Source organism: Pocillopora damicornis, chromosome 6 (genome assembly GCF_964200805.1).
Source record: "Pocillopora damicornis chromosome 6, jaPocDami1.2, whole genome shotgun sequence".
Classification (NCBI taxonomy): Eukaryota; Metazoa; Cnidaria; class Anthozoa; order Scleractinia; family Pocilloporidae; genus Pocillopora; species Pocillopora damicornis.
This window is the reverse complement of record NC_142675.1, coordinates 15,838,878-15,850,537: the sequence shown is the minus strand read 5'-3', so window position 1 is coordinate 15,850,537 and position 11,660 is coordinate 15,838,878. Positions and strand designations below refer to the sequence as shown.

The 11,660-nt window shown below is 38.5% G+C and overlaps 2 protein-coding genes and 1 pseudogene across 2 annotated transcripts; all 3 read right to left on the bottom strand.

Moving 5' to 3' along the window:
- Positions 1-313: 313 nt before the first annotated feature.
- LOC113668763 (calcium homeostasis modulator protein 6) lies at positions 314-2,743 on the bottom strand. The gene has a single exon (XM_027184711.2). It carries the CDS (start codon positions 2,616-2,618, stop codon positions 1,719-1,721), a length of 900 nt encoding a protein of 299 aa, XP_027040512.2. The 5' UTR covers positions 2,619-2,743; the 3' UTR covers positions 314-1,718.
- Positions 2,744-4,967: 2,224 nt separating this feature from the next.
- LOC149044196 (uncharacterized) lies at positions 4,968-8,990 on the bottom strand. Its single transcript, XM_089209319.1, has 3 exons — positions 8,785-8,990; positions 7,845-7,919; positions 4,968-6,091 (listed from the first exon to the last, which is right to left on the bottom strand). Exons 1-3 carry the CDS (start codon positions 8,918-8,920, stop codon positions 5,145-5,147), a joined length of 1,158 nt encoding a protein of 385 aa, XP_089065445.1. The 5' UTR covers positions 8,921-8,990; the 3' UTR covers positions 4,968-5,144.
- Positions 8,991-9,956: 966 nt separating this feature from the next.
- Positions 9,957-11,633, bottom strand: LOC113670196 (metabotropic glutamate receptor 8-like; annotated as a pseudogene).
- Between the last annotated feature and the right edge of the window lie 27 nt (positions 11,634-11,660).

Below are 11,660 nucleotides of genomic sequence, written 5' to 3'. Positions count from 1 at the left end.
GCTCTTTTCATTTGCATTTGAATAACATTCCTATCTCGTTACACTTTTTTCTGTCAGTTTACTTGTCTCATCACTCTTCAGGCAGCAGTTGTATTGTAAAAAACAGAACTTAGTTGTCTTGAACAAGAATTGAAACTTAATTTTGAGGATAATTTTTCCATTTGAGGGCTACACCCTCCTCTGCATCAGCTGGCCAGGAGGGTTTTAATCAACACATGGAGCCCCTGGTAGGGGGGGGGGGATAAAGGGGGGATATAATATTGTTTGAAATATACGATAATCCCATGTCTTGCACACATATTGCACACCATGATGTGGTACACAATTTTAATCTAGAACACTGAAGAAACAAGTAAAATTAAAGGAGCACAGTTGAGTTGCTTCAATGATGTGAGTAATATTGCATTAAGTCTGTGAGATTTTCATTAATATACACATCACCTCCAGGAAATGATAATAAAAAGAATTAAAAATTTTTATACCAGAATGCTAGCCTGCATTATTCATGTGAAGAGTACAGTAAATGGTTTTGAAGAGAGACAATTCATCCATGAGACAAATTTTCCTGGACATAACTTTCTTTCCACTCTTGTTATAATTTGCTTCACATGCAAATGAATGTTCAAGTTGATTTACATTGGCTACATGACTGGGTGGGGTTAAGTTTGGTCTGTAACCATCAAAGTGACTTAAAAAAATTGGACAGCCACAAAGTGTGAGTTTGATGTGCAGGGACTGCACTAATTGGTCTAATTGGCCCTAACTGGTCAATCATAGGTAAGATTACAAAGCAAATTGCAGAATGAGTGAAGTTCTATTACAATCAATTATAACAGTTACTATAATTTCCTGATTTTAGAGGGAAAAATGTATGAAACTTATTTAAGGGAAGGCCAGTAAGTCTAATTTGTAAACCCACAACTGTGGATTTTCTATATAAGTTCTAACTGCAGAAATGTCTCTAGTAGAGACACTGTCTAATCTACTACATTCATCCATCCAAGTTTTGGATACCAAGTTGTTGTTTCTGTCTGGTTACTTTAATCAATTACCTGAATCCCATTTGAGAGTATCTGGTATGATTGGCTGATGGAACTGTCCAATAAAAGGTGTCTGCATCCAAATTTAACCATTTCACTCCTGTGATCTCATTAGAAATTCTTCTCACTGTCAGCTATACAATACTTATGTTACTTTGGAGAATTTGGTATTGGATCAACACATAGTCCCTTAATTTATATTCTTCTTTATTCTCATCACTTGCCTGATTGATAATGTATTGTTATTGTAAGGAGAAATTCTGTCTTGGTCACTTGTGGGAGTTTAAGGGTTAACCCCTTAATTCTTAAAAGGGATTCACATATAACTTCTCCCCATAAAATCCATACATTATCCAGTGAAGAGAGGTAATGAGAATACTTAAACTTATCAGGTACAAGTTGTTATCTTGATCTAACACCAAATTCCTGTGACTAATTTACAAGGAAATGAGTAGCACCTAAAAAGGAGAATTAACAATCAGATCTTGAGAGTTAAAGGGTTAAGAAATAATTAGTGCAAATAAGGTGGTTTTTAAACAGCAATCACACTGCTATAGAAACTTGTTCAACCTTACGTGATGCAGCCAACTAAGATTGTGGGAAAGACTTTCCTGAAAAGCACAGCATTTTCAACGTAACCCTTCTGAGGACGCGGGGGTTGGGGGCATTTTATCCTGTCTATGACATCATTGGACGTAACTCTATGGTATTCCCTGCCTCTGTTTTCTTTGAAGCAATAGCTGGTGACACTTGTCTTGATCCACTTGGGTAAGATCGAACAGATCCCGTTAAAACACCAGCATGTCTCGGGAATAGTTTCTTGAGCTGCTCCTCGACAATTGCAAGCTGTTCCTCGGGATCTTTGTCCTTGTACGTCTCAAACAAACCATCGATCAGGTCTTGCGCTTGTTGTTCTGCGAGAGGTTTTACTTTTTCGTTGAAAAGGGCCACAGCTTTGTCGGCTTCGTATTCCTCATAAGCGTATTTGCCCAGTAGTTTTGGATCAATTGGCAAGCACAAGCGGTAGATCGTGACGAAGATTGTGGAAAGAATAACTATACCTAGTACTAAACCCCATGCGATCAACTGTGACGTCGTTTTTGCTTGAGTAAATTCCTTCTTCACGGCTTCTCTCTGCGCAGTTGTGTTTGCCATAGCAAGTGCCGCTTTAAGAGGGCCAAGTTTAGCACAAACGTAATAGTCCTGTTCGACAAAAGCGTACATCAACCAAATAAGAGGAGGCAAACAGGCCACGAACACGCTATTTTTCGCCTTCATCAACAACAATTTCTTTCCGCGACATCTCAGGAGACAACAGCCGGTGACAGCTTGCCAAAAAGGAGGAGAAGCCAGCAGCGAAAGACAGAAGAGGAAAATAGACGGGCCGAAGATGAAGAGACTGCCGTAAACTTGAAAATGTTCTTCCGGACAAGAAAAGATGATGTCGTTAAGAAATTCTTTCACGCCGTACAACAGCAATGTGGCCACGATGGTCTTAATTGGAACTTCGTTCGATTGCACGGCTATTTTGAACGCAGTTGCAATGGTTGTAAAAATACTAGCAGCAGCTCCAGACATGTTAAAATCGTACTTGAAGAAAAATGTCTTTTGGTTTTGTTCAATCAAAGTACTCACTGTTTACGTTACATTGAATATTAATAATTGCGTTACATTTGGTCGCCTACGTTGTGTACAAGGCACAAAATATGACGTAAAACAAAGCGTTAAAAGAACAATTAACTTGTTCCCTAGAGATTTTGAAGATTTTGATATTTGTGAATTTTGCCATTGCTCTTCATTCGTAGAGATATCTTCCCCATCAAAGAAAAAAAAGTCCTTTGTTAACTCACGCCGCGAAAAAACTGACTTCCCTTAGTATGATGTTGGAAATTGCACGCTTCTAAGGTTTTTTTTTATAATTTTAACGAGTTTTCTCTACCAAATAGGGTGTGCTGTAACTCAACTGAATGTAACAGATGACTCTTAAAAGATTTGTTGCTCAAACATAGCATCGCAAAAATCAGTTTTCAGCACTGGAAAAATTCTGCAAAAATACCAGCGCCGGAGAAATTCCGCAAAAAATTGCACGCGCTAAGTTCAAAATAGAACTTCCGCTGAATTGTTATTGCTTCTGGCTATAATCATTCAAACGACAAAGTCGACAAAGGAGCTCACTCCTGAAACCATTTTGTTTCTAAGATGGAGAGCGGAAGTGTTAAAGTGGACATCCATTCGACCGGCTTCCCAGGGAACGAGTGGCTCTGGGGCCAAGGATGGAACTAAACACAGGTAGACGCTCGCATGATGAAAACTGACGATAGTCTCAATTTTTTAACGAGAAAAGTGAAAGAGAATTCTATCAACATTTGCCAGCTCGTATGCTTTCTCCATTTAAATAGTATACACATCCGATAAGATATTGACCACGCGAATATCGAGTAGTATTATCACAGGTTAAGCGTAAATCAGGAAGTCTATAAAGCCTGGTTTACAATGCTCGAATACTCAAACCAGTTTTTCTTTTGGCCCTTACAGATGGGAACATCTGGGTCTTTGAATACCGCAACAGAGTAAGCCTCATCACCTCACGAAAAATTGTCAGTTCACCAATACCATAACATGTTTTTTATACGCCCACACAACTGAATACATTAAAAGGCATGTGTTGAGGATAGAGTCGAATCACCGGCCTTGTTGATCGTCTAGGTCGAATGCAATAGGGCCTCGACTGCTCCGGCACACATCTAATGTTTCTTAATCAATAAATCGATACCAACGTATACGTTAGGATTTGTTGTCCTCACAACACTGCAATATGAAACTTTTTTCACCGGAAAAAAGGTAAAAACCGCAACGCTGCAAATTCCAATATCCCCTTCAACTGGTGTCCTCTTGTGACGTGAGAAGGAAGGAGATAATGCTCTGACGTATTACAGGAGGAAAGAAATAATATCAAAAGTTTGTATCATTGTTTAATAATACGTAATTGGAAACATATATTTTGCAGGAAGGAAAAACATACCATTTATTCACCCTCATCACAAGTTTAGTTTTCTCTGCTTAGAGTATAGTTGTATGACTATGAGCCCATAAAAGGGAAGGACAACCATAACTTGAAATATTACCCATGACTTAAATAAATTCAGTTTTCAGGTCATTCTGATATTGATTTGCACTATTCACTCGTAAGATGTCGGAGTGGAAATTAAGGATGTGGTAAACAAAACACCATCAGGCTGGTCTTAGACGTGACTCTATACCATTCGGATACGCCATCGGAAACGCATCTTTTGCGTAATATACGATATCATCCAAAGCTGATGAGTTCGCTTTGTCAGTTCAGAACTGAAACTCAGGTTGAAAAAGTTTGTCCACAAGTGTAAACAAGTTATAATCTCTCTCTAAGAAACAAAAACAAAAAAAAACGACGGGAATAAAAAGGTGCCAATAAGACTGCTTGTTTGAAAAGTGGTTCAACGCCTTATTTGATATGGGAAAGAGAGCTTTAAACTTATAAATATTTTGTTACTACCCTTTCCTAATCATAACTTTCTTAGCAAATTTTATCTAATGACAACCCACATTCGGTTGAGTTTGACGCCGAAAATCTGCGGTCGCACGGCGCATTGTAAACAATAGCGCGATGTTCCTCTCATTTTGCATTCGAGGAAGATGTAACTGAGGTAAACCAATCCATTTTAGGATGTGAATTGGACTCACACTTTTATAAACCACACCTCTACCAATGCTCCGAGGTTATCTGCCTCTGACTCACTTTGATAAGGAGAGATTACCTGTGCACGCAACATAATACTTACCATCGTGCATGCAGCAAATCCCTCCTGTGTTCACCCATGCCGTGTTCACCTGCAGTAGAACCAATATGTCTAAGACCAAATAGCGTGGTATTCAAGTGTCTCCCACGTCTTTTTAATGGAAACTGTGTTTTAAAAACCAGGAGACATACTTGGAGAGTCTGTTACAGTTCACCTAGTTTATAAACAGAGTGGCTTGCAATTTGTGCGGGATTAGCTGCTTACTCGCATATATTAGGCTACATTTTACTCGAGTTTACCTATTCCTAGCCTCCTCATATAGGAAACTTTACTGGAACTCTGTCTGACTATCAAAATGTGAGTATGGTTTAATAGGTTGATGACGAATCACAGTCATGCAATATGTGCTAGAGGTAATAACGTAATTCTCCAGATTCTGCCTAAAATCTTCAAATAAGGGTTGATCTCTGTAAACTAAAGGAGCTTCCTCTCGGATTGTGTCTATATAGTCTCTCCAATATGTGCTTATGTCCACTAAAGACTTTGGGTATGAGCGGTGTGTGGGATTACCCGCAGTAACAGCCACAAACATCAATGCCTGGCCTCGAAATATCAGTTCCACAGCAGACCAGATGTATCTATGCAGCGACCACCAACTTATTTTTTCGTATTGCACGCGGTAAGGGAAAAGATGCTCGATAGCTTTGAAATGAAATGCATTAAAAACACCATCGAACCATATTGTTGGTATCACAAGGGGACTGTCCGTCATGTTACATATATTCCGTCGTCTATCATTTGTCCAGCTTGCTCCATGATGCACTCCATAATCCAAAACGCCAACCACAGGCTCGTAATCTAGGAGCCATTGTTCCACGACTCTGTACGGTGGAAGCCTTGTCATTTCATGCGAAGCAAATGAGTTGAAACTAAGTACCACATCCTCATCCATAAAAATGTAATAATGGTATTTTGGGGATCTCTTCATTGCAGCAAAATACAGCACATTTCGTCCTGTTCCCCATCCAGTATTAGGATCGAACAGATAAGTGATATGAGGCGATTTTTGCACCTGACATTTAGTACGAAAGCTTAGCACTATGACATCACAGTGACATGTCTCGGGGTCGCCGATCTCGGAAGAAGAGGCCAAGTTTGAAGGAAGACATTGCTCCGTTTGAGTGAGATAAATGAAAACCTTTGGAGATGAATTATTTGTGGGCTTTTCTGTGGCTGTAGCTTGATTTGGAACAACCTTTCGACTGATGACCTCACCTACGATAGACAGGGTATTGTAGTTTATTTTAAATTTTAAGAAATTAAGTCAGACCCAACCGGCCTTAATTATTCAGTTTGCTGCAAAGGAAATAGACCTTTTTGGCTTCATACGTCATCGATTGGACACGTGGTCCGAAATGGGTAGACAACAGTCGCGGCCATAAGGCATTCAACTAAGAAGCGTAAGGCACGGTCGACTATCGCCGCGCCTGTAACTGCCACAAATTCGGATTTGTATTTTCTTAAGGATCCTAAGCTTCAGAAGTTAAGTATCCATGCTTTATTTCTTCAACTACAAGTCGCAAGAATTTGTGTTTTAATTAATCTGCGTCTCGTCTTGATTTAAATGTGATGGTTGTTTTTCAGTTTTTTTTTAAACACACATGGAATTTTAGAATGAAAAAATGTCAAAATAAATACTTAAGGGTAACATCTAGTGCCAACGTGTGTTCTGAACATTTCGAAGGCGAAGATTTTAGATTGCCGAACTAGGAGATTGAAAGATGCCACCTGTCCTTCGTTGTGTTTATAGCACAAATAATGTTTCCAGCACAATAATTTTAGGCATAGTTGTCACAGGTCAGGAAAATTCAGTGCCTGGAACAAGTCTGGGAATTTACACTCTTGATGATGAAAGATGGTGACACTTTCCTTTTGATGTTGATTATGCACATTTTTTTTAACAGTTGTCAGATTCCTAACTAACATATCCTTTCCCTTTGTAAAGCAAATTAAAGTTGATTTGTGAAAGACATCATCCATTTTTTTTCCTTCCGTATATTTCACGGACATGAAAGATATTGGATTGGTGAAATAAACTGATGTTGGGTTTTTCGGAAAATCCATGTCACCTTTGGGAATTATCAATTCCTGCACGCTGTCTGTGACTTGCTGAAAGTTTTAATTTATGGGTGGAAAGGATGGCTTTGACGGGAGGTTTGAGGTCATTATCAGGATTTGCTGGTGAAATTGTTAATTCAATTGGTCAGAGAAGTTTACGTTCGTCTGGGAAAGTCAAGGAATTTTAAAAACCTATGACTGTGGCAACAATTATGGTAGGAGGTGTTTTGGTATCCACTCGTCTGTTGCTCTATTTTTCCCTTGTTCTACAGTGTAGATAATAATTAATTAATAATGCTTGATAAAATGATGACAAATTCCAAATATTTTATAAAACTAGTTCAATTTACGTGTTTGTCCAATACCTCCATACTCCTCTGACACGAAAAAGTGTATTTTAACACAAGGTTCTCAAATTCGTTTCGTGCACTGCAATATTTTGATCAAAAAGTCGGTAATTTTGATTTTTCTGTTAAGGCCAAAGACTTGATTGAGGGACAATCTGTGACTAAACACCACATTCTAGAAATGAAATCCTAACAAATGGATCGGAGACAGTGTGGGAAATTGCAATGCAGATCTTGGGAATGAGAAAATTCAGTAAGCGCCGAATTAGCTTGGATTTCGGATAATGTAACTCAAAGGCTCCTTCATTGAAATTAGGAGGTAATTTTTAATCATTATTGCCAGCCATACGCTTAAGGATTTATTAGGGAAATTTCCCAAGCTTTTTTTCTTAATCTAGTCTGTTCCGTCTTCTGTCCATAAATTAAACAAATTCTTAATTCGTGTCCTTTGCTCTCTAGTTACGGCTAAAATACTGTGCATGGTTTTTAAGTTAAAATCAGCAAATATGATCACAAATAACTCGAAAATCATTAGTTTTATAAACTTTTTAAGAAATACATACTTGTCTTTGTATTCGTCGTTCCAACTGAAGCTTTCGGCTCTGTAGGCGAAACATTTCGATTGACCACTTTAGGCGCTGTGCAAACGAAAGTATTGAATTAATCAAGACAAAAGACGTAAATATCACGAAATTATTAATACGATGGCTGTTCTCTCTCCGGCTTTTTCCAAACTCGTTTCTCACTTGAGATTTTTTGTCCTTAGTTAAGCTATGATTTCATTAAATGAAGTTCTTAGTTCTTAGTTAGTTCTTAGTTCGCCCATAGCGGTACTCGGATAAATCTCGTACTATCCATGCCAATTCAGTATATCACACTATGCATTTATTCAGTTGTTCTAAATATTCCTATTACCACCTCAAATCACGAAATTACATCAACGGTTTCAATAACTGTTTCTTTCATACCAAAAACATTAAATAAAAGTCACTTTACAATTCTTTTTTCACTTTTAAAGCTCGTGTAAGTTTTATAAAGAATTTTCTATAAGGAATTCAGCCACAATGCGCTCAGTAGACATGAATTCAGATATCGGTTCACTACGACGAAACATCACGGAACAGATCTTCGACTTGCGTGGGAGAACTGTAACAAAATTTGGCAAAAAACCTGCGTTTTTGTCGAAAATAGCAAAGCATACCTACTATTCTTCATGAAAATTAAGGAAAAAATGCACTCATTAAGCTTGGTTTAGACGTGTAGATATAAAGTTTCTGAAAACCATGGAAGCCTATTTACTTCATGTTGTCATGTCCACCTGAAACCGGCCCTTCGAGTTGGTAAGCTTTCGCAGGCTCAAGAGAACAGCTTTAAATGAATTACAACCCGCTTTAAAGTCGTTTTCAAAACTTAATTTTGGAAGTGTTCTTGTTTAAAACCCCGAGATCATAAGTCATGTGCTGTTCATCAAATTCTGCAAATCAATTCAAGTCGTTGACTTACCTATTCTGCTGTAAATGTTTCTGGGCTGTGTTCTTTCTCGTCCGAACTCGGCTATGTACGAAGCATAGAGGAAGAAACCGGTCAAACAAACGATCACAATCAAACTTACAATTTTACTTCGCGTTGTAAGAATCATTTTTGGTTCTGTTTAAATTTACTTCGTTGAGCACGCTTAGGCCAGGAGAAAACAAAGAATATTACACTCTCGTAATAGAAGACTGCAATATTAACATACAGGCTTTGTCTGAAAATGACAAAACAATGATTTGATCTAATTTTTTATGCTAAATGAAACATGATAAGAGAGGATAGTTTTGTTGAAATAGTGAACAGCTTACAACAGGCTCATGGTGAATTTGACCAGCAAAGTAGACTTTATGGGCTGGTTGTTTACACGAGGTCTAACCCAAACTGCAGTTTTACGCTAGCAGTGGGCCTTACGTATTCTTTATAAGAGGGTTAAGTTGTTTCCACGAAATAAATGTCCTTCCACTGTGAGCTTTCGGCCCTCTTGACATTGTTCACTAAGATAAATGTTCAGATAAAGATTCAGCTATATTCAAGATAATTTATAACGCGGTTTTGTTAAACAACGGCAAAAATTTGAAATTTAAACAACCGGCCCCCTGCCATTGTGAAAGCGGCCTACAAAGTATGTTCAGGTGCTGTGGTGTCTCACTTTTTCAGAGAGTGAAGTTTAAATTCCCTTTATTAAAGTTACATTAATCTGTTAAGTAACAGAGAATGTGGCTACTCTTTCTTTGGTAGGTTTTGCAACCTTCTGGAAATGACTTTCTTTACATTTCTGGTTATTCCATGTGTTTCCAAGGCGACGACTTTTACGCATTGTTAGGAACCATTTTCGAAAATGTATAGTATTTTCTCCGCCGATTGTGCTACAAATTTGCTTAAACCAGAATATTATTATACATTTTCATGCTCCTTTACTCTTATTAGATAGATCTGAATAGATACATTTGTAGCTTTCGCTTTTAATCCGTGTGTAGCGTTACAATAACGTGCAAGAAAAAGGGAAATCGCGCTAACGATCACATTATAATCACAATCACAATCACGTTAAAGAACTGTTTTGCAAACCAAAACAGCTACACGAAGGTAAAACTATCTCCAAAATGTCAAAGCACGTGTAATTCCCTAGAGATTGTCACTTTACACGCAACGCAACGTAAACCGGAAATGAAACGAGGAAAATGTGGAGTCAGATGTCCTTAGCCTTTTACGGCAGAAGTTCAGGTGTCTACTAAAAAATACATTGTAAGAGACGTGCACACTGATCTGACGATTTGAAAACTCGTTCCAAAGGACGACTGGCGCATAGAACACGAGAAAAGAAATGAAACTTCATTTGCCTTAACGATCCGTTGCTGTTGTGGTGAGTTCTGGCAAAGTAATCCATAATGAGCAGAATACAGCTGGTGGAAATATTAGCATCAGAACAATAAAAGTTTGTCTCTTTGTGGAAAGAATAAAGTTTTTGAATCTTTCGGCCATAACGTTCACTTGGAATGCGCTGGGTATCTTCATGGTCTTTATTATTAGTATGGAGATGATTGTTACAAGAACCAAGGGCCACCAGCAGTGACGCAAAGCGTACGTAAAGTTCGTAGGCTTGCTTAAGGATAAAATGGAAGAGGCAAAAGGACAATGCGATTGATAACAGAAGGATAGAACTTAACTAGCGATTAGCTACTTTGACAAGGGGAGTGTTCTGTACTTTAAAAAGGATGAAGTTGCAAATGGTTAGGAGAAGGAATCCAACTGTCGTTAACAGAACGATAAGAACAGACGCAGGGCTTGACCACATGACTTCTACTGCAGGAAGATCCGAGCGTTTTGACCTCCGTTCATTGGGCTTTTGTCCTCGGGGACACACGGTGTAGTTCATATCATTCAATCCAGCGCTAACGGTTCCATTTGTGGCAAGTCCGACAGCAATAGGTCGTCAGCAACTGATATCCACCAGCAAGGCAATCGCCGTGGCAGAATGACTTTGGAATTACACTGTGACCTGCTGCAGTCTTCCACTTTATCCTGGAAACGTTTAACTGAATTTTCTTTCGACTTTCATCCCACGATCCGATGGCTAATTTTATTAAATCGGAGTTTTCATTCATCTGAAAATGTACAATATCATAAGACGATAGTAAGGGTCTCCAAGCTGATCAAATTGAATTTCCCCGGTTACTCGTTTAGAGGCGACATGTTTCTCGAGTTTTTCTTCAGATTGCTTATTGGATGGATTTCACTCATGTTGTGAAGAGGACGGGCAACAGCAAAAACGGCATCGACCAAATAGGGAATGTGCGGCTTGTACACCGAACGAATTATTGTCTCATAGGAAGATAAATTATCTTTTTGCTTCCAAAGTTCCTTCCACCAAGGCGCTTTCCTTTTCAGAGGATTTGATCGATTTCTTGATCGAGAAATCTTTGAAATCTGGAACATAAAATGTCCGAAGTTCAGTACTCAGTGAGCCATGGACAATTTCTTTGAAGTCCTTTCCAGGTGTGAAATTCTCGCTGAAAATCAATGTGCGGTCGAACATTTTTTGTTTTGCTGCTTCTTGAAGAAATCGTCCGATTCATAATCTCCTAGTAGCCAAACCACCACAACACGAATATTAAGTGGCGTTGAAGCTTCTTTCCAGCTCTTTCTAGCTTTGTCATTTACTTTTGACTTGGTATGTAATTCGCAAAAAAAAAGTCAAAATGTCCGCCTTTTCGCTCCTCAGCTTCCAAGGTCTGAATCACACTGTAGAAGTCGTCTGTTGCCAAAGCAGTCACATAACTCATTTAGTCTGACGTTTTGGAATTCTAGGGCAAATTAATTTTTGCGGACGAAATCAAAGGTGTGTC